This window comes from Sander vitreus, chromosome 2 (assembly GCF_031162955.1).
Source record: "Sander vitreus isolate 19-12246 chromosome 2, sanVit1, whole genome shotgun sequence".
NCBI classification, from domain to species: Eukaryota; Metazoa; Chordata; class Actinopteri; order Perciformes; family Percidae; genus Sander; species Sander vitreus.
Window position 1 is genome coordinate 38,330,064 of NC_135856.1, and position 23,940 is coordinate 38,354,003.

The 23,940-nt window shown below is 41.8% G+C and overlaps 1 protein-coding gene across 1 annotated transcript in view; it reads left to right on the top strand.

Annotated features, from left to right (window-relative positions):
- Window positions 1-23,940, top strand: part of sorcs1 (sortilin-related VPS10 domain containing receptor 1) — a 237,437-nt gene that overhangs the window by 175,839 nt on the left and 37,658 nt on the right. The window contains exons 10-14 of the mRNA XM_078267920.1: window positions 5,182-5,328; window positions 15,875-15,977; window positions 19,634-19,710; window positions 21,132-21,223; window positions 23,008-23,115. Coding sequence (XP_078124046.1) covers window positions 5,182-5,328; window positions 15,875-15,977; window positions 19,634-19,710; window positions 21,132-21,223; window positions 23,008-23,115 — 527 coding nt within the window. The remainder of the gene's footprint in view (window positions 1-5,181; window positions 5,329-15,874; window positions 15,978-19,633; window positions 19,711-21,131; window positions 21,224-23,007; window positions 23,116-23,940) is intronic.

Genomic DNA, 23,940 nt, shown 5'->3' on the forward strand with positions numbered 1-23,940 from the left:
GAACCTGAAAATGATGCATGATATGGGACCTTTAAAAAAATAATGAATTGATCCTTGGTAGAGTCCATATCTCATTATTGGTCACCAAGAATATATGAGACAAATTTCAAATTAAGTTGCTCATGCTGCAGTTCGTGGAAGTTTTCTGCATTCAAAGGCACGTAATATGCTTCCAGCTCAGTTTGGTATGTGGGCTAAAGTTGCAGTCAGGCATCAGTTCATCGCCGGCTCTGCGTGACACTCTCTTTGTTATTTATGGGCAAATCAAGGTAAAAGTAACTCTCACAGTGTTTTCCGGAATTGTTATTCTGTGCTGCTCCGTGTGCGCATGGCCTCGCTTGTCACATCCCTACTGACAATTAGACATGTTTTATTCAATCAAGCCCTAGGCACACCGGTTGCTGTCGGCTTACTGCAAGGTGTTATTGGCACAGTAAGAGGTAGATGAAGCACACAACCAAACAGCATGGCCTCTGAAGCATGATCTGTGCCCAACAAGCCTGCCATAGTGTTAACCCAGCAGGAGTGTAAAAACAGGATACAATGTAAAAGCTTGTAGAGTTCTCATTGAGACATAAGATATCATGATTTTGATTGTAAGGAGAAGCCCTCATGAAGGCCAACTACAAATTAGAGTGTAAGCAGGTTAGCTGCTTATTTATTCTATTCATTTTAGAGCAAAATAATGCAAAAGTAAACAAATTACTTTATTCTTTTTAAGAGGTATATATTCGAGGAGCATATTTAAAAGGTTTTTGCCAAATTACAAGGAAAGGTAAACACACACACACACACACACACACACACACACACACCATTTTTCAAATTTGATATTTGTGATATTGGGCTATAATAAAATTGACTTGACTTTTATTAACTACCAAATGAAGAAACCTTCTCGTTGAAACAACATATAACTATGTCTTTCTCATCATATACAAATTCAACATATAGAAGATATTACAAAGAAATATAAGACCCTGTGGTAGCCTGACAGTTACAGTGGTGTGAAAAAGTGTTTGCCCCCTTCCTCATTTCCTGTTCCTTTGCATGTTTGTCACACTTAAGTGTTTCGAACATCAAACCAATTTAAACAATAGTCAAGGACAACACAAGTAAACACAAAATGCAATTTGTAAATGAAGGTGTTAATTATTAAAGGTGAAAAAAAATCCAAACCATCATGGCCCTGTGTGAAAAAGTGATTGCCCCCTAAACCTAATAACTGGTTGGGCCACCCTTAGCAGCAACAACTGCAACCAAGCGTTTGCGATAACGTGCAATGAGGCTTTTACAGCGTCCTGGAGGAATTTTGGCCCTCATCTTTGCAGAATTGTCCTAATTCAGTTACATTAGAGGGTTTTCGAGCATGAGCGGCCTTTTTAAGGTCATACCACAACATCTCAATAGGATTCAGGTCAGGACTTTGGCTAGGCCACTCCAAAGTCTTCATTTAGTTTTTCTTCAGCCATTCGGTGGTGGACTTGCTGGTGTGTTTAGGATCATTGTCCTGCTGCAGAACCCAAGTTCGTTTCAGCTTGAGTACACGAACAGATGGTCGGACATTCTCCTTCAGGATCTCTTGGTAGACAGCAGAATTCATAGTTCCTTTTATCACGGCAAGTCTTCCAGGTCCTGAAGCAGCAAAACAGCCCCAGACCATCACACTACCACCACCATATTTTACAGTTGGTATAATGTTCTTTTTATGAAATGCAGTGTTCCTTCTACGCTAGATATACTTGGACACACACCTTCCAAAGAGTTCCACTTTTGTCTCATCGGTCCACAGAATGTTGTCCCAAAAGTCTTGGGGATCATCAAGATGTGTTCTGGAGAAATTGAGACAAGCTTTGATGTTCTTTTTGCTCAGCAGTGGTTTTCTCCTTGGAACTCTGCCATGCAGGCCATTTTTGCCCAGTCTTTTCCTGATGGTGGAGGCATGAGCGCTGACCTTAACTGAGGCAAGTGAGGCCTGCAGTTCTTTGGACGTTGTTGTGGGGTCTTTTGTGACCTCTTGGATGAGTCGTCGCTGCGCTCTTGGGGGTAATTTTGGGCGGCCGGCCACTCCTGGGAAGGTTCACCACTGTTCCATGTCTTCGCCATTTGTGGATAATGGCTCTCACTGTGGTTCGCTGGATTCCCAAAGCTTTGGAAATGGCTTTATAACCCTTTCCAGACTGATAGATCTCAATTACTTTCTTTCTCAATTGTTCCTGAATTTCTTTGGGTCTCGGCATGATGTGTAGCTTTTAAGGATCTTCTGGTGGACCTTACTGTGTCAAGCAGCTCCTATTTAAGTGATGCCTTGATTGTGAACAGGTGTGGCAATAATCAGGCCTGGGTGTGGCTAGAGAAATTGAACTCAGGTGTGGACAACCACAGTTATAGTATGTTTTAACAAGGGGGCAATCACTTTTTCACACAGGGCCATGATGGTTTGGATTTTTTTCTCCTTTAATAATAAACACCTTCATTTACAAATTGCATTTTGTGTTTACTTGTGTTGTCCTTGACTTTTGTTTAAATTGGTTTGATGTTCGAAACACTTAAGTGTGACAAACATGCAAAGGAACAGGAAATGAGGAAGGGGGCAAACACTTTTTCACACCACTGTATTTCACGCATCATTGTGATCCCTTACTGGTGTTAACTTTGCCTCTCTGCTAGGACCTGCATGTGATCAGTACGGATGAAAACCGTGTGGTTGCAGCCGTACAGGAGTGGAACCAGAACGAGACCTACAACCTGTACGTGTCGGACACGTCGGGGGTCTACTACACCCTGGCACTGGAGAACGTGGTCAGCAGCATGGGCCCAGAGGGCAACGTCATGATTGACCTCTATGAGGTAAACAAACATCCACGGGACAGAACTGTGGGTCAAGTAGCAAAGTATCACGCGGTATTTCAATATTGCTCAAGTTTCTGTGAAGAAACAAAGGATTTAATTAAGACTGTCTCTGACTAGTCTATATTCACGACGTTCCACTTCCAGGGTTGCTCCGTTGCCGCCGGAAATTCCGCCGGATGTTACTATTTTTGGCTGTTTTTATTCAGACGGCTGATTCCGTAATGGGCCCACGGAAGAATTCCGTTAAATGAACACGGCCCCTTAAGTTAAGGAAAAGGTCGTGGGTTGGCTTACGGTTCCGTGACACGCTAGAAGAACGGGGCGGTTGGGTTTAGGAAAAGAAGAAAGCCACTTTAGGAAACGTGACATGCAGGACACGATCCCCGGTCTCCTGGGTGAAAGTCCTGTGACTTTGACCCATCCACCCCCCCCAACCAACCTCCTTACGCGGAAATTCGGCCTTACATAGTACTTGCTACCGTAGTCGCTCTTAATGCTGCGTCATCTTCTCATTGAATTTACATTGGCGTTGTTTTCTGTGGTGGCCACACGGAATTTTCACACATTCCGTGCCACCACCACGTACATGCGCTGTTAACAATTCGTGATCATTTCACGGAATTCTGTGCGACCAGGCTGGCCATTGTTAAATCCTAAAATGTCGACCATGCTGTCAACAGGATTCAAGCATCCTGCTGCCACCTACCGTCTACAGTCATCAAGTCAGCCCCCCATTTTATCCCCCACCTACCGCTGCTGTGGTAATTCTTTTAAGTGGTGTCAAATGTAACCAGTAACATCTGTGGAAGTAGAATGACTCTGCCTTAGTTTTTGATTGGTAAGCTTTACATGAGGCCTACCCCCCCACCCAAGTCTGCAGTATTCATTTTGGCCACTTTGGTCTTTTAAAATAAGAGTATCAAATAAGGCCTGCTTGATGAGTGCTCAGCCCGCAAGTTTATTATAAACACTGATCAATATTTTAGAGCCAGGAGGCAGATGATGAAATGTACTTGTTTTGTCATTTTTGAAACAAGCCTTTGCTGCTGTAGGCCTACAGACTTCAGAGCACATTGTGTGAATACCAAGCAGCTTCAAAGTGCTGACATCAACAAAGGCAAGTGGGGATTGTGCCAGGGATCTATAGATTTTTGGGAGGCTGAGATTATTTCTTTCTTTGATGAATAACTGCAGATATTACTTCACATAATTCACCTAATCCAAGAAGAAAGGGAAAAGAAAGTGTGTTATAGGCTAATAGTGAGGCTCTGGCTCTCAGATCAGATTTTTTAAAGTCATAACAGCACCCAAACGTAGGCTGAAACTATATCTCTGAATCAAATCATTAAGGTGTCGATGATGCTGCTCGTGTCTTGCTGTGGCCTCGCTGATAGATTCAAATCCACTGTCTTGATTGGGGTCACCACCCAAATCGTAGGATATGCTAAATCTCTCCTCCGAGGGAGATTGAAGTATCTGTCAGTTACTGAAGTGGCGTTTATATCACCTGATGCGAGTTTCACTGGCTCCATTCAGTATCCTTGAGCTATTCCTTGGAGCCTCCAACAAGGAGTCAGATTCGTTTAAGACACATTGATTACTCAAAAGTCCCCCAGACAGTCAATCATTCCCCACTCAGTGTGCTGCGTTTGGTTTAGTTGGGAAAACAGAAGAGGTAAGTGAGTGTGGCTGCATTGCCCCAAGGCATGGCTTTGCAGTGCATTGCGTTGATTTTCTGCAACGTGACGTGAAAATATGGAAATGCCTAATGTGTGAGGTCTGCATCTGTTTTCATTTAACCCTTGTGTTGTCTTCTTGTCAACACCAAGAATGTGTTATCCTTATGGGTCAAAATTGAAATTTTGTCTCTTTTTTCTGACGTATTCGTCCCTTTTATAGGTGCTTTTGACGCTTTTTAAAAACGTTTTTGTCACTTATTTTAATGCTTGTTTTATTTATGGTCAATAAACCTAATTTTTATGACATTCTGATAATAATTATTATTATAATAATTATAATAATAATTCATGAATTATTTTGACTAATAGTTAAGATCAGAGGATGTTGAGTGAATCAGACTGGTTTATGTCAACATGTAGTCAGGATACCGTTTTGTAACCATTTATACATTTTCTTCAAATGCTATACACCCAAAATGCAATGACAGTAATCATTCATTTTACCTGTGAAGAATGTTGCATGGGTTCCATACACCTTACATGCATGCATCCATGTTGTTTTTGAGCAATTTGGTTGAAAGAAACCCATATTTCTGATATCAAAAAAGGACAACACAAGGTTAAAGCTGTTCTCTTTCTAATTTCCCAGGTAGCGGGAATAAAGGGGATGTTCCTCGCCAACAAAAAGACAGATAACCAAGTGAAGACGCACATCACCTACAACAGAGGCAGAGATTGGAGGTTACTGCAGGCCCCGCGCAAAGACCTGAGGGGCAACAGCATTCACTGTGTGCTGGTGAGTGTCTGCGTGTCATACATGTTTCTGTACCGTATGTGTGCGCTTCCATCAAAGAGAGGCCTTGACAGGAGTTGACTGACCCCGACAGCAACGAGAGGCCCGAGCTCAGAAAGAGCAGCGCCTGTCAAAGCTGAGTGCTCCAAGGCTGCTTAGCTGAAAGGTCAGCCATTTTGATTCAGTCCAATAAGCGAGAGAGAGAGAGAGAGAGAGAGAGAGAGAGAGAGAGAGAGAGAGAGACATAGATAGATATATGAACTTTAGTAATCCCAAACTGTGAAATGACTGTTACAGCAGCAGGTATAAGACACACATCCACCCAGAATTACAAGAAATAATAAATAAAATAAAAAAATACCAGAACACCTACTCAACATATAAACGTGAGGAATGAAAAACAATGTACAACATGTATACAAGTAGAGAATAAAATGTACAACCAGCATACATACATAGTATATACATGCAAAATATAGAATATTATATGAAAATATGTAAGCTAGTCTAAGTAAACATACGAGTTTGCAATTTGTGCTTTAGTGCAATTTTGTAATAAATGAGGTAATGACAGTGTTATCTCACACTGAGATTTGTATGGCTTGTGGTATGAATGATTTTCTGTGGGCGCATTAGCACATCTTCTCTTTACGACTTAAAACAGTGTTTCCCACAGAATTAGATTCTATTTGCGGTGGTATCTGACCCGGGGGTGGGGGGTCCACATGCGGAAAGAGGTGGAGAATTATTATATTAATTGTACTGCAAATAGTTTTGGCAACTTTGTATAACAGCTTAAATAGACAATCTGTCCACAGTCCCATCCTCGAGGCTATAAGGGTGCAGAGGCAGTTACAGCACACAATGTCATCTTTCAACACACCAAAAAAAAAAAACATAAATTTGCTCTTTGACAAAACAATAGATACCACAAGTTGTAATTCTCTAATTCTGGGTTTTTCCTGGCTCAGAATTGGCCTTAGAGGGGACACATATGAAGCGGGGGTCTGGGGGTCCTCCCCCAGGAAAGTTTGAGCATCAAAAACTTCATTTCCTGCATTCTGATACATTTTCAGGCACATATTTATGGTGAAAACATCTTAATTTATGTCAAGGAAAATAAAAAATTAAATTAAAATTTTTAAATGGTATATAATGCAGTAAGGGAAGGGGGCTTTCCCATCTGACAACAAAGTTCATTTGATTATTATGAACAGGGCATAACCATATATTTTTCCCAAGCAGCATGTTCTGCTCCTTAGTTGAAAAATGTAGTAGTGACTTACATAAGGTAACTGCTATTACTGTTGTAGCTCATTTGTACAATAATACAATAGTGTTATGAATATGAAACATTATGAAGTGTAATGTTTTCTAATTTATATATATATTTATATATATTATATATTTATAAACTGATGAATAAACTGTCAGTGATGTTGAATAGCCTGACGGCCTACGGTAGTGTAACGGACCGCTCCTACAGTCGGCATGCATGTGAACTGCGGATTAATTGCAAATGTAACCATCATAGTGTGAAATACAGTTTAACTGCTGCTGTTACGTGAATGGGGCTCAGCAGGAAGGCGGAGAGAGACCACATCTCTGCAGCTTATTCAGGGAGTCAGGTCAATGCTGCTAAAGCACTCAAACCTTTGAGTATCATGCGTAGGCTACTCCAAGATGACTCACATCTTGTGTTTAATGAACTGTACCAAAACATGGAGAAAAAGTATTTAACGCTACAAGATGTGTTTATTTTTACAGGTTATAAAACTGTCTCAATTTAATACTGCTAGACCGCAGCGTAGCCCGCCGTGCAGACCGACAGCAGTCGGAGCTCCTGCGCACGGAGAGCTCAGCAGTTTCTCGCTGCGCTGCCGGTCCCCAGAGCAGCATGGTCACCTGGAGAGTCTGGTACAGTCTGACTCTGCAAACGGAGATCCCATCAGCGCTATGTAGCGGCGCGTTCAGATCCAGTCAAATCAGCGTCAGCTGCATGTGTTTATACAGTAGTGACTGTGGATGAGAGGGAGGCTGGCTGCTGAAAATCAGACGTTTTGACGCTCGTGATATTCTTTTGGCGCTGGCTAAAACCTCTTAAAGGGGCGCCAAAACTTTCTCTATGCAGTAAAAACCCTCAACAAATACCGGTAATAAATTCATAATACTAACCATTAAAGGCTGGATGGACTCCAGCCATCTTCTCTGCGGGGGAAAAGATCGATGTGGGAATAAGCAACTTCTTCTTCTGTGTGTTAATTACCGGATCGCCAACCAAGTTTACATTACTGTATTGGAGTGTGTAGAATATGGCATTATATATATATATATTAGAGCTGTCAAACGATTAAATTTTTTTAATCGCGATTAATCGTTGAATTTCTATAGTTAATCGTGATTAATCGCATGTTTTATCACATGATTAAAATTCTATTATTTTGCATTTCAACAGTTTTTAAGTCCATATTAACAATGGAAAGCCATTCTGACCAGTGGATCTTGATTGGGAATCAAATGAATACAAAGAAAGTTACTTTATGAACTTGATTTGAAGATTTGTATTTGTTTATTATATATTTAATCTAGTCACACATTTGAATTTAACAATAACTTTGAATGCACCACGAGACTGTAGTTTACCAGTTTCATTGAACGCACCGTCTGTGTTGTTTCTCCGACAGCAGCTGCAGATTGTTACATCCCGGTGTTGAATCCTCTACAGTAAAACACAGTCACACTTTACACCGTTTAGCGTTAGCTGTCAGCATTGTAACCGTGTTTAATCCAGCTACTAGCTAGCGGTAGGCTAACGTTAGCTGCTGTCAAGTATAGTGTTAACTAGCTAGCGGTAGGCTAACATTAGCTGCTGTCAAGTATAGTGTTAACTAGCTAGCGGTAGGCTAATGTTAGCTGCCTTCGAGTATAGTGTTAACTAGCTAGTGGTAGGCTAACGTTAGCTGCTGTTGAGTATAGTGTTAACTAGCTAGCGGTAGGCTAATGTTAGCTGCCTTCGAGTATAGTGTTAACTAGCTAGTGGTAGGCTAACGTTAGCTGCTGTTGAGTATAGTGTTAACTAGCTAGCGGTAGGCTAACGTTAGCTGCTGTTGAGTATAGTGTTAACTAGCGTCACATGCAGCAGTGTTTCTGTTTCCTGTAACGTCTGTTTCAGAGCAGCAGAGAGAAGAGCAGACATATCAGTGGAACCAGAATGAGGCACCGAAATCGGCGTTGCTGTGTTAGGAGGAAGTACGGCAAAATAGTATCCTGTTAGGCACGACACAAAGCCGAGTGAAGTGAAAATAAATTAATAAATGGCGGCATGCAATTAATACGATTAAAAAAAATTTAAACTTTATGCTCGACCCTTAATCGCAACGCGATTAATGCGTTAATGCTGACAGCCCTAATATATATATATATATATATATATATATATATATATATATATATATATATATATATATATATCAATGGCATTAATTAATCTGCATGGAGGAGCTATTCACAGTTGGGTCTGTTGTGTTTGTGTGTGTGTGTGTGTGTGTGTGTGAGAGAGAGCGACAGAGAGAGAGAGAGAGAGAGAGAGAGAGAGAGAGATTTTTGATTTTTAAAGGAACTTTATTTTATCAATGTTCCATCTCGTTATCTACAAAAATAATCTCTTTTCAACAGAACAATAAATACATACATACATAAACTCTTAAATACATGACATCATCTCCTGAGAAAAGATGAGTTGTTCTCCTTCAACAGAGCTCAACACATCACCATGGGCCCAGATCACACTGAACTGATCCACATCCTTCATCTCTTTATAATAACTAAAGTCAATCCTGATTCTGGCTTTCACCATCCGAGTAAACAGCAGAGTCACATTAATATCAACAGATTCATCCACCTTCCTCTTCCTGCTCACATACACAGCCATCTTTGATTGGCCCAAGATGAAGTTCAACAGCTGACATTTATGTTTAGCTAACCTACTGTACCTGAACCCAAGGATGAACATGCGTTTGGAGAAAACCTCCCCTACCTTACTGAACAGTTTCTCTAGCAGCAAGAACAACGGTGACAGGCGCACACACTCAGAATAACAATGAAACACAGTTTCTTTTTTCATCACAATAAGGACACTTGTTGCTAACACCAGGACTGATGACAGACAGAAAGGCGTTGACTGCCACTATCCCGTGTAACACTCTCCACTGGAGGTCAGCTACTCTTTTATTTAATGGTGGTTTGTATAAACTCCTCCATGCAGGTTGGACATCAACCTCCAAACCCAGATGTCCTCGCCACGGTGTGTCAACCCGCTCATGGAGTTTACTCTTATTTAAACACAGCACCATCATTTTATAAAAGGCATTTCCTTTTGCCTCTTTCAGGTCTAAAGTGCAGTGCTTTACATCCAAAAAAACAACCAACATAATTATCAAGACAGGGACGGACACATAAACCAGGGAAGGAATCGTCACATTGAGGTGTAATCAGACCAACATTATATTCCTCCAACATTATGGATTCATGTCCAGACAGATAGTACTTCCAGTGGTCCAACAGTTTTGAGATTGTTCTGACTGATCTCACACTCCAGAACAGCTGCCAAAGCAGCAGCATTGTTCAGTTTTGGTCCAGCGATATCCACCACATTCCCCAGCGTGAGCACCCGTGCTCTGCAGAACACGTCCGAGATGGCAGAACCAGCCCAGCAGGGGTAATCCAACCGGTCTCCGTACACCACTGGTTCCTGTAGCAGCCAGTGTAGGGAGTCACCCTGCACCCGTCTCTCCTTGGTCAACAGCTTCCACACTGTAAACACACCACGATAGAAAGGAGGCAAATCCTGGAAACTCAGCTTCCTCACATCCATCATGAACAAAGAGTCTTTTAGTCCAAAACCCTTAAAAGTCTTTCAGCACCCAATGGGCCAGAGGTCTCCAGACCAAGTCTTTAGGGCCAAACAGCAGTCTCTGGAGGAACTGCAGGCGGAAAGCAGCGCCCCTGCTGGCCAAAGGAACCAGTCCTTGTCCTCCCTCTTCCTTAGGAAGAAACAGAACAGCCTGGGGAATCCAGTGCAGCTTATCCCAAAAAAAATTAACCAAAACAGATTTAATTTTTACAAGTAAATTAGAAGGGGGATCCACACAAGACAGTTTATGCCACAGAGAAGAGGACAGCAGATTGTTAATAACAAGTGTCCTCCCTCTATAGGACATGCTCGGTAAGAGCCACTTCCATTTCTTTAATCGGATTATCTCCCACCACCACAGCTTCACTCAGCCCAGTTAACTTTAGCAGAAAAGATATGATTAAAAATACTTACATTCTCTACCAAAGTGTCGATATGTGTTTGCTTGTTCAAAACAACCATGACATCGTCTGCATAAGTTGATATTTTAACAGCTGAAGCACACCCAGGAAAATACACACCTAAAAGTTAATTCCTAAGTTTATGGAGCAGAGGCTCAATAGCGAGGGAATAAAGCATCCCCGACAGAGAGCATCCCTGCCGTACCCCTCTCTGCACATTAAAAGGTGCAGCCAAACCACCATTAACCTTCAATATACTCGCAATGTCACGGTACAGTACCTGAAACTTAGCTATGAAACCTGGGCTGAAGCCAAAAGCATTGAGCGTCTGTTACAAACACTGATGTTCAACCCGGTCAAAAGCCTTTGGAAAAGAAAGAAAAGATGGAAATAAGACCAGTATCCATACCCAGTGAGCCAGAGACATCCAAAACATGCCGAACTAGAGTAATATTATCACTCATTAACCTGCCGGGCACACAGTAAGTCTGGTCGACATGAACCACTTCATCCATTGCCTCCCGAAGCCGAGAAGCGAGAGCTTTGGACAAGATCTTATAGTCCCCACACAGCAGAGAAACAGGTCTCCAGTTCTTTAATTCCTGTAAATCTCCTTTCTTTGGCAGCAGGGTAATGACTGCCCTTCTGCAGCTCAGCGGCAGGCGTCCTCTGCTCAAGCTGTCCTGAAAGACCTCCAGCAGATCTTCACCAATAACTGGCCAGCCTGTCGATGCCTGGTGCCTTACCGTTCCCCAGACTCATCAAAGCAACATACACTTCATTCAGGGACAGTAGATCTTCCAGCACCGTGTTGTTAGCAGCACCCACCAGAGGAAGCCCAGCATAGAAAGACGCAGCTGACTCAGGATCTTCCACGTACTCCTCTCTGAACAGGTCTTTGTAGAACGAGGTGGCATATCTCCTGATCTCAGGGGTTCCTGTGATCGTAGCTCCATCTTCAGAGCGTAGCGAGTGGATGATCTTCCTTTGACCATTCTTACGCTCCAGACCAAAGAAAAACTGTGAGGGGACATCCATCTGGGAAGCGTTCATGAAGCGGCAGCGGACCAGAGCCCCCTGTGCTGTGATGCCCAACAGGTTGGCTAGAGCAGCCTTTTTAACTTGAAGAGCTTCAACATGCCCTTGATTTCCTGTGGAATCCACCAAATCCTGTAGTTCCACTACTTCAATCTCTAGGTCTTGAAGAGACCTGGTGATGTGCTTGGTGACATTGCGAGTATATTGCTGACAAAAAAGTTTCACCTGAACCTTTCCAATATCCCACCACTGCTGCAATGATGGGAAACTGGACTTAAGGCTCTGGTGTATACCCCACACACACTTAAACACCTCTTTAAAAGAATTATCATTTAAAAGTCCAGTATTAAAGTGCCAATAAGCACTGTGCAATTTTACATTTTGAATATAAATAGAGCACTGGACAAGACAATGGTCCGTAAAACCAACAGGAGAAATGATACACTTTTTAAACACACCAAAATGGTGCTTAAAACAATAAAAGCGATCCAGCCTGGCCAAAGACAACATGTTATCTCTGGAATGACTCCAGGGGTCCGTTTCAGGAAGGAGGTTTAACAAACTCTGAGTCATATTTAATCACAGTTAACTGATAATATTACTGGTGAAAACTGGAATTGCATTACACCTATAATTTCATTTAGGTGCAATCCTGCATACAAAAAAGTAAGCTATACTAATCCCATTCTGAGGCTGCAGCACCATGATCATTTACACAACTATATTTTCTAATCATTTATTTCTTTTTAATGGCTCTCATTGGTTTGTGTCCAGGGAACAATACAAAAAACGTTTAAAAAACGTTTCAGTGCGAGTCACACTTTTCTGATGCTCTGCATACAGTGGCTTTACTATTACAGTCTGATCCACATCACCAATAAAGAAAACTGACGTTTGCAAAAAACGTAATGCGACACAAAGAATCTGCCGGGATGTTAAAGCCTGTCTACGATGGTGGATGTTAGTGATATGAGGACGATAAGGTATCTACATATCTGATGGACTGGGAACAAATGTGGAAATGAAAATACATTTAGTCGGCACTCAATATCATCTCCCGACGTAAACTCTCTGTGAAGTAATCCAGCTTTTTCATCAACGGGATCGTCGACAAAAGGACATGACGTGTTTGAGAAAAAAACGTTTTATAATCTGCCTAACAATAAGTTTTATTTATTAAGTGTTTATTCATGCAGATAAACTATCCTATTAAAATGCGCCTGATACAGACTGAATGAATGAATGAGGAAATGAGAGAGAAGAAACCTCGAGTTTGTTGAAGAAAACCTGCTCCCGACCAGGTTAGGTTCACAGGCTCAGTTACCATAGTAACTGAATCTGAGGTTAAGTTACCATAGTAACTGACTCTGAGGTTAAGTTACCATAGTAACTGACTCTGAGGTTAAGTTCCCTCTCTTTCTGAAACAGAAAACCCAGAGTTTCCATCATCTCAGGGTTAACAAACTCAGAGTTTTCACTAAACCTGCTTTCTGAAACGGACCCCTGGTGTACTGCCTGGCGTTCATGTGAAAACCTCTCCACACATCCTCCAGCTCACAGCTCTCCATCAGACGCCTGAGTCTGGCCGAGGAAGCAGGATGAGGCTCCAGGTGATTACGATCTACACTGGGATTCTCCGTGCAGTTAAAATCACCTCCCAAAAACAAAAAATCATCAGTACAGTCCTGAATGACATCACACAAAAGGTTTAAAAATGTTATTCGTTCAATGGCCGAAACTGGAGCATACACATTTATAAAAATAAGTTGAACATTTTCAATCTTAACCTTAATTTTTATAATGTGGCCACACATGATCTCCTCCACACTAAAGGAGCAGGGACGAAAGCCCTTAGAGAAGAGCACCCCGACCCCCCCACTGTTAGAGGCTTTATGGCTGAGAATCACCTCCCCCGGCCACTGCTTCCTCCACTCACTCTCATTCTCCACATCACTGTGGGTCTCCTGCACAAAGATAACATCCAGATGTTTTAGCTCCATCAGTTTAAACAGAGAAGCTCTTTTAACATCACTTCTTGCTCCATTAATGTTTAAAGACCCAATATTTAAATCTGCCATTAAAAAGAAAAGAGCAAGAACAAAAACACACTCAACAAGTATGTGAAGAAACATATTAAACCCAGTCATCATCTTCAATGAGTTGAGCTCTGACTTTAGTGACCAGTTTCTTGAGGCGGTAAACCTCTTGGATAGTGAACCCTTCTGTATCTTTCCTCAGCCAGGCCACAGACCTGATAAACCCTCTCAGATCAGGGAAGAACTGCTCCGTCTTCACCGCCTTGATCCCTTTAGTGTCCTGCAGGAACTTCTTGATCTTATCCAGAGGATACAGAGTTAACTTCTCTACCTGGGATGCTGTCCACTCACAATCTTCCTCATCATCATCATCATCATCATCATCATCATCATCATCATCATCACACAGATCCTCTAGCAGCTTTTTAGATTTAGCATCATTCTGCTCTTTGTTAGAACTATTTTTTCTTTTGCTGGATCTTGTAGTTACATCCATCTCATCAGACACATTTTCAGCCAGAGCAACATCAACCACATTTGTAATATTCTGACTGCAGCTTGTCTTATTTGCACTGCCTTTCTTTTTCCCTGTCTGTCTGTTATTTTCTGCTGTCTCAGTAGACTGGGCATTTCCTTCATTATCAGTTGTATTTCCACACTCATGTGGTACAACATTATTCTCTTTTTCCTGCTTGTCTAACTCTGTAACCTCTGCAGTTTCTGCACACTGTTGCGCACCTGCCGAGTCTGAGTCAGCCGCAGGTGGCGCAACATCTGAGTCTGAGCCCCCCGGAGGCGGCTCTGCGGCCCGGTCGGCCAAACCGCCCGACCCAGCGGGACCGGGGTCCGGTTCAGCGGGACCGGGAGCCGTCTCGGCCGAAACACCCGGCCCCTTGGGACCTGGAGCCGGCTCATCCGAACCGCCCGGCCCCGCAGGTTCGGCCGCCGCGGGCAGGAACGGACCAAATGACCCTCCTCCCCGCATCCAAAACACTTCATGGAATCAGAAGTCGCAAAAACAACATAGCTGAAGCCTTCCACTTTAAAACTGAACGTTAGATTTAGATCAGCCGCGTTGTCTTTCAGCATCATGAAGGCTTGTCTTCTATGACACACTACGTGTTTGAGTTTCGGGGATTTACATCCGAGCAGAACCATTTTAATGGGAGACATCAGCTGGCCGTACCGTGACAGCTCTTTGGCCAAATCCTCATTTTTAATAAACGGAGGTGCGTTTGAAATCGTGATTCGTTTAGCTGGTGAAAGTATCACGGATTACAATTCCTTTCTCCACCACAGTCTCAACCTTCGCCACATCATCCAGGAGAATAACCACTGCCCTGTTCATACGGGAGGCAGACTTCACACTGTCAAACCCCACCACCTCCCCGACAGCATAGCTGGCCTCCTCCACTGAACAGCCCACATGAGGGGAAATCCTCACCGCATGTCACCAACTAATAACTAACAACTACACAACAAAATAAACAGAAAAACAAAGATAGATCCGTAGACTCACTCAGCACTCACACTCACACATCCGCTCAGAGAGAGAGAGAGAGAGAGAGAGAGAGAGACAGAGAGAGAGAGAGAGAGAGAGAGAGAGAGAGAGAGCGCGAGAGAGAGAGACAGAGAGAGAGAGAGAGAGAGGGAGAGAGAGAGAGACAGAGAGAGAGACAGAGAGAGAGAGAGGGAGAGAGAGAGAGAGAGAGAGAGAGAGAGAGAGAGAGCACATATGGAAGTATGTGGCGGTCAACATTTTTTGTGTGGCAGGCCACCACAAATATATTAATGTATGGGAAACACTGTATAATAATCACCCTTTTTTTTGATAAACCAATTAGTGATTATGGGCCACGCCTCGCCTTCTACCCATATGATACAGTCATTTGTCAGGAAATGTCAGAGTTTTAATAAACCTTCTAACAGCCCGTCACAACATGGCCTGCACTACTGGCATTTTGCTGGCTCGTAATGAGAATTGTGTCGGTAAAGGTTAACCCAATCAAAATAAATGGGGGAAACGGTGTTTGTGATAAAACCGGGGACTTGGGAGGGTTGTGCATCCAAGTCGATACAACAGCTGTTTTATTCAGAAACATCTTGTGAAGGTTTTTAGTGTCATAGTTTCGATAACTGAGTTTGTGATTTCTTCTCTGCAGCCCTACTGTTCATTACATCTCCATCTTCAAGTGTCTGCCAATCCCTACACATCTGGAAATATAGCCAGCAGGGACTCAGCCCCGGGGATCATCGTCGCATCAGGTGGGTGAGAGGGAATCTCTTTTGAGTGACATGTTGCTTCTCTTTTCTCTCTCTACCTGGAGTTCTGAGGGGTTTTTTTCTGAAAAAACTAAACAAAACCCCTGTTGAAACCCTTTTTGAGCTTTTTGTTTTGTCTAATAGAATGACACCTCTACCATGTGCTCACAGTTGTTTTTACATTTTTTGGATTTTCTGGATTAAAATAGACTTGCATTTTACTATTAAAAAACAAGTTACGTATATTGCAGAAAGAAAGTCTGTGACAAATTGGGTGACATTCCCTACATTCAGCACTTGTCTCTTGTGCTTGTCTACATATATTTGTCCAAATTTATTTTACACATTGCTATAGTTATTTTCATATTGTATTCATTTTCAGTTTGCTACAATTTTACCATTGCTTTTGTGTAACATTTTAGCACTTCTTTTTCCGTTTTTTTTTTAAACACAAACATCCGCAAAATTGCGTTCGCTAAACCCACCAGACTCCATGTAAATAAACAGTAATTTTAGCATCATAAAATACACTTCATTCAAAGTCGATAGAAACAAAATAAAACTATGAAAACCCGTTTAGGGTCGTCTTTCTACTTTTCCAACCATCACAGCTCTAGTTTTGGTTGAAATAAACACATAGTTTACCGATTTATATGTGCAAATATGTTGGCTCTATACACGCTAAAAGTATTGCTTTTTTAAATGGAGTCTGGTGGGTGTAGCGCTAGCAACTTCAGAGCTGTTTCTGGTTAAACAGAACCATCTCTACCTATCTCTATAGGGAGACTTTCCATAATGTTGTCAGACACTTAGAATATTAATCTGAGCGATTCAATGGCAAAAAAAGCACTTTTAGTGAACCAAATTGAAGATGCACATTTGCCCCATAGGGTTACAGCGTTCACACTTAATACTGGACCAATGTCAAAGATTGTTGTTCTCATCAGTCACTTAGTCACTTAGAAAAAAATCGGTAGTTTCCCTTTAAAGCAGTCACACAACCACAGTTACGTTTGGTGTATTTTAGTGTTACATTTATTAAGTTGCAGGTTTGAATAGTTGTTTGTTTTTTCAGGAATGTTTGGGGAGGAGCCACCGAGCATTTTATTCTAAAAGAACGTTAAGAGAATGTTGAAATGGTTTATTGTATGGTTTGCTTCAACAAAGGAGACACACAGACCCATCATGGTTTTTCCCTAGTTGTCTTTTTATTGGCAGTGACATTCACCATCGGGTAGTGGATCTCCTTTTTGAGTTTCTTTTCTCCATCCATGGTCGCAGTAGATATGTTACGCTAATTTAAAGAGACAAACACAATGAAAATCACTTAGGCAGACAAAGAAAAAAAAATCTGCCTCCTTCAGTTTGCTGAAAATCTTGGCACTCAACATTTCAGTGGAGTGATGTTTCCCATAGGGCACCGCAGCTCTGAAAGTTTGCAGGGTTTTGCGCTTTACTTCTGTTTTCAATAGTTTGTCCCTGTTCAGCATCAGTAAACGACTCCCATAGGCATCTGAAGACATGCATGTGTTACCTCACCTTTAAACAGAGGGGAAATGACAAAACAAAAAACTATATAGTGTTTTAGGCCTGAGGAACAATGATGCTCTCATTGTTGTTCCTGAGAAAGCAAAGATTCTGATTGACTCAGTGGGGAGAAAACAAAGAAATGGAGGAATATGAGATCAGCAGGCCCCCAGGTGAATTCACACCTCAGTGATATTTACTCCTGCATGGACCGGCACTGTCAATAACACATCAGCGCACGCCTCGGGTGTCTGGACAAGGTGTCTGTACCTTTGTGAGACACTGTGAATTAAACAGGTGTCAGGGATGTGGGAATAAAACAACCGACTGATTTTGTTTGATCTCTGTCATTATTCCAGCTACAAAATGGCCCAAAAAATGTACAGAGCGAGAGGAAATCTGGAATTGTTTTATAATTAGCTAGTAAAGTAACCAGCACTTGCAGTGCTATTGTGGCTTTAGCTTCCACTTGTAATTCTCGCAAAAGGGAAAATTCTGTCGTTTTACATCGTGAGTCTAGGAATGATGGCTAAAACTACAAAAATAAGACAGAAGTTGTAAGTTTTGGTTTCAAAAACGTATGCCTACCATCCACTAAAAGACTTTAAACAGACTTAGAAAAGACTAAAGTCTGACACCATCTCACATCTAAACACAATCATCTCACGTCTAACGTCAAAGACTGTCATAATATGTAAAGACTGGGGATCTGGGAACTAGATAAGATTTGAAAAATGTAACCAAGCTAGTTAGCTACTGCTAGCATTAGCTGGTAACTTAAGGGAAAGTTTCAAAAAGTGACGCCAGGAATCTCGACCAAGTGCATCTAAATATGACGCCAAAGGGCTTGACGCAAGTCCCGAGAGCGTCAAAAAGTGACAAACAAGAGTCCTGACCAAGCATGTCTAAATATGACGCTAAAAGAGACCTTTTTGTGTCAATAACAAACGCCAAAGGCACCTGACCAAGCGTCGCTTTTTTGCGCAATGGGAGTGAGAATGTGTTGCTTGACCTCTCTCAAACACCATTTCCTCTCTACTACCAGTTCTAGTGCTACTATAATGCATAAAGTTGGCGGTTTGTGGGTCGGTTCGCGTGGTTGATTAACAGTGCGGATCGGCTCACAAACACTAGACACCGACACTATTGTGTTACACGTCACGGCTCTTTTTCTCCCAGAATGCTGGCATGCTATGTGAAATCCCACACTGGGGCGGCTGCCTTGGTTCTGTGTGAATAAACAAAGCCGGCATAACAGCAGACCTTCATTGCGGTGCTATGCGAAATCTCTGTACTGTATTTGTCTGGTGTAGACAGTCAGGGAGAAATATACAGGGACAGTGGAGCAACACTCAGTGTTGGGTTTTAAGGCTTTTTTTTAAAATATTGTTATTATCTACAATAGAAGACTCCTGTGTCCCGTACATACATTTTATCGGAACTGAGCAAACAGGGACAAGGAACAACTAGATATACTCATCGCACTCATAAAATGCATGTTTGATGCTTTTATATGTCACTACTTTCACTAATGTACGTTGGAGATCTAATTTACCTGTTGGGCCCCAGACTAAAGAAAATGACACCACCCAAGATGCTAGTAGAGCAACACAGGACAGGATATAATAACAGCAGAAACATCAGACAGGTCAGACCTCCGTGTTTAACTATATATCTTTAAACATTACTTCTCCCGGAGGCCTCAGACAACCATGCCTCTGAAACACTTGCAGTACGTTCCAGCCTCGTGTTTAACCACCTGCCACCAATTACAGGCCAAATTAAAGCAATTACAGCAGTCTGCACAGCATTAGGAAGGCTTGTCTTAATATGGTCAGAACTGCTGAAAAGATGAATACAGTAATGTGGATTTATTGGTTAATTTAGGGATATGGGCAAATGTCGCAGTGCACAGTCGATCTTCTGGAGCACTGTAATTACAGCCTCAGCGTGCAGCTGCAGGCTGGGGCCCCCTGCTGTATCACTATTGCCGCTCTAAAGGCTTTTTATGAAATTTGGCATTTATTTGATCTCAAATAGATTTAATTTCCTGTGTCTTATGCATTATGCAATATCCTCACCTCAAACCCTTACTGTAGTTTGTCTTCTGTGTGTCTGTCTCTCACCGCCAGGCTCCATCGGCTCAGAGCTGACCAGCACCAATGTCAGTGTGTTCGTCGCCTCGGACGCAGGAAACACATGGAGACAGGTGAGGGGGCTTTTGTTCTCGCGCTTTCTCGGTTTCCAGTGCAGCGGGTGAATGACATTTAAGTGCCGATGTTGCTAGGAGACTCGCTGTCAGCTTCTGTGGTGCGCTACTGACTGGGGAATGGACAAACGTTGAGAGTTCGTCTAACATTTAGGAGGCCCCATTATGCTCTTTAGTTTTATTCCACTGTTTGACTGGATGCCAACTAGCAGCTCTTTCATAATTACAACAGGGTTAGGGCTGAAATATGATTCCCATACAATACAATTTGTTTAAAATAAAAACAAGTGAAACAAATAATGAATGGGATGTTTTATTTAGCAGAATTACATTCTGTTCTATTCCATGCAATATTTACTATATTTCTAAGCAGATTTTCTGCTTTGAAAAGGGCAATACAAAACAAAAAGATACATATATAGTATACACTACAACAGGGGTTGTAAGGTCCTCAGAGTCAATGCCTCCAAATTATCGTTCATTTTTGAAATTCTTTAAACTAAATCAAAGTCTTAACATGAATCCAACATATTATTAGCAAATATATAAATCCCCACTGATGACAGGCTTACTGGCCTATGGCTAAGGTAGTCACTGAGGTAGCCATCCACAGATACGGATGAACTGTGCAACATGTATGTTTAACATTAAAACATGATTTATAAAATCATGCCAACAATTATTATTTTAATAGCTTAGTGTTCCAGGAAAAGATGTATGTGGTGCCCTACATGTTATTGTAGGTCCAGTTAAATATTCAACTTCATTTTAAATAATATATGCAGTAGGGGGTCCTTGGCTTAAAAAACGTTAAATACCCCTGCACTAATTTGTTAGGAATAATTCATTTTTGATTTTAATTTCTAGTGTCATTAAGGCCTGTTACTGCTGTTGTTCTGAGATCAGCTTCCAGTTATTATACACACATTTACACTGCAGCCATTATGCAGAAATATTATTACTGACTCACACCTTATACATTTTTCCAATAATGTGCCCAATTGAATCACATCGGCTCTCCATATAGATCGGACTGACCTGCTGTACCCTCACTAGAACTATCCTCCTCTCTCTCTCTCTCTGACTCCACTGTAAAGCCTTATAATCCTTACAGAGTACACCACACAGAGCTTTTTAAGGTCGATAATCAAATACAATTTTAAGAGTTGTTTGATTCAGTCCCTGCGTACAGTGCCTGTAGGTGGCCTCACCTCACTTGATCCTGGCGCTTTCAATTCATTTGGGGGGAGCTTGTTTCTAATTAAACACAGCAATGAAACGTAACTTTTCAAAGGCTGGTGTAGCAAGTAGTACTTGGCTTCCCTGGATGATATAGCGTGGGTGTGTGCAGACGTGTTGGACATGTACGTGGGTAACGAGCTGCTGCAGAGTGAGCCCTCTCTCTCTTTCTGTCCCTGCAGATCTTCGACGAGGAGTATGCAGTGCTGTATCTCGACCAGGGAGGAGCCTTAGTCGCAATAAGACACACTCCGCTTCCCATCAGACACCTGTGGTGAGTCATTATGACAGCGACGTCACTTGTCACAGCAATACTAACTCCTTAAGAGGCAGCCCCAAGTCTTAAAGCTATAGTGCGTAGTTTCTGTCTCCCCCATGAGGAATTCTAAGTAATGACAACAAAACTTTTGGTGCGTCCACGTGATACAAGCCTTCGCAGTTGCTAGTAGCCAAGGAGGACACGGAGGATTAAAAAGACATGATGGACTCTTCAGAAGAAGTCATTATCTTCACTTGAGTTTCTCGTCACAATCTTCTGAACATAGTCCTACTGAGAAATCCAGAGAGAGTTGTGAGGAGCTGATAGTCTTAATTAACTTTGTAACAACTCATTTGGCAATGGCTTTTTAAAAACGCACTAAAGCTTTAAGTTAGTCAAACAAGCAAAGGATTATGTCTTCTAACTGGGGGGCCGATAGCCTATTATTCTGGTTAGAAAAGTGTGCTTTCTCCGTGTTTAGAGCCATAATGAGTCTAGCTTCTACTAATCAGTGAATATGTTTACATGCACACTAATATTCCACTATTATTCCGAATATGAATAGGTCATGTAGCACATTTCTCTTTGGATATTCTGAATTTCCAAATTTAGTATTTTCCAATTAAGACTTGTGGGACATGCCGGTGTTATTCTGGCTTTAAAAACATTATTTGGACATATTTATAGTGCATTCAGAATGTGCGTCTAAATCAGGGTTTTACTGCAGTATGTGACAGTTTGCGACAGTTAACAGCCTCTGGCCTGTTTACGGCTCACGGTCAGCTCTGTGCGTTGCTATGGTTGTTGTACACAAACCAACCAGCCACCAGGTTGAAGGGCTGCGGTAGAGTTTTTATTTTTTATTTTACGGTTTTTCAAATATACATTCAAATTGTCAAAATGTTGGCACAAGAAACTGTATTCACAAACAACGGAAAAAGGACTTACCTAATTTGTTATAAAGTTATAAGATTACGGAGCCTCTAAAGGGACATGACAACAAATCTAAGGCTAGCAAAATGATGCTAGCAAAGTACTGCTACAGTTATGTGGCTAAAGTTAATATTTCACATTCACAGCATGAAATCAGTTAACAGTTGCCTTATCATCTTTAAGTTTGTTGTTGACACTATCAGGTACATTTCGTTGTGTTTTAAGGAAAATGAAAACCTCAATTCTGACTGCGTCTCAGATTGGCTTCAGAAAAAATGCCCATGGCCCTTTAGGGGCTCTGTAGATTTGCATAAATTAATCATTTTGGTTAGTTTTTTTAATGAGTGGTTTTAAATTTGATACTATGTCAAAATATGTAGATATATATAAGATTTTTTTAAAGAGTTATAGGACGGCAATTTCTTTAGCTATTTCATGCGGTAGAGATGCATGCCTAAAAGAAGAGGAGAAACACATCTATTTTTAAACATTATGAAAGACTTGGATATCAACAGGTTTTTGGATATGTGCAAACATCGCAACGCCGACGTTTTCAAGAAGCTGGTTGAAGGAATGAAAGAGGGACGCTGTGTTCACACAAATCCTATTTGACACTGCTTCATGTAAACTGGAATATTAGTGGAATATTCACTTTCATTAGCCATGTAAACAGCTTAGTCGGAATAGTGTCTTTTTCGGAATAAGGGCAAAAAACTGAATATCATGTGTGTGTAAATGTAGTCAGTGTTCACTGAGCGGAATATGCGCGGAATATGAAATAAAGTTGTTAGACAACTCTTAGGGTTATTACGTTTTGCACACAGTCCGGGGGGGTCAGCGTTGGTGTCTTGTGCTTGTGTTCCCAGGTTGAGTTTTGACGAAGGACTGCAGTGGAACAAGTACAGCTTCACCAACACGCCTCTGTTCGTGGACGGGGTGCTGGGAGAGCCTGGGGAGGAGACTCTCATCATGACGTGAGTGACAAGGAATTGTCTACGTGGAAATCTATCAATCACACGGACAAATCAAAGTAACAACAGCCTCTCTGTATGTGTGTGTGTGTGTGTGTGTGTGTGTGTGTGTGCGTGTGCGTGTGTGTGCTGTCATCTGCCCTAACCCATGCATCTAGAGTATATCTAAGCCTGCCTGCTTCAGTGGTCCTGACTGCCTGTTTTCCTTTTTCATGAATAAAAAAGATTTCTCTCAAGGTCTACCCAACATCAAACTGGCTGTCCCCAGATTATGATCACAGGAGATCAATGCTTTTAAAAGGCAGCTGGCGACGGCGCGACTGGACATTTGAAGAACATGAAGGAAAATGATCAAAAGTGATCACAAAATTGCCTGAAAAAACAGACATGAAACTTTGGTTACATTTTTTTTTTAACAGACTTAAAAAGTGGGAAGAGTAGTTGGTTTCATTCGCCGTGTCTTCAGAAGGCAGTTTTATGAAGATTCCTTTTTGTGTTCTTTCACATTTATTATTAGAATAGCCCAGAACTGGTGGCATGCATACGGAATGACACAGCAGTACTCCCATATTGCAGCAGAGATTTAGGACTTTGGGACGTGTTATGAAAGGGTTTGCACAGCCATTACATCAATGTTTCAAGACACCTGCCATAAATGACAGACTGACAGTCGGCTCTGCAGTCAGCTCTACAGGAGAGTGATAGGGCGCAGCTGGAGAGACCGAGAGGGGGAGAGAGAATAGGAAAATGCACAGCGATAGTCTCCAAGAGAGCAAAACAGAGTTGGGAAAAGGGGCAGTGTAAAGACAATGGTGGCAGGGAGAATGA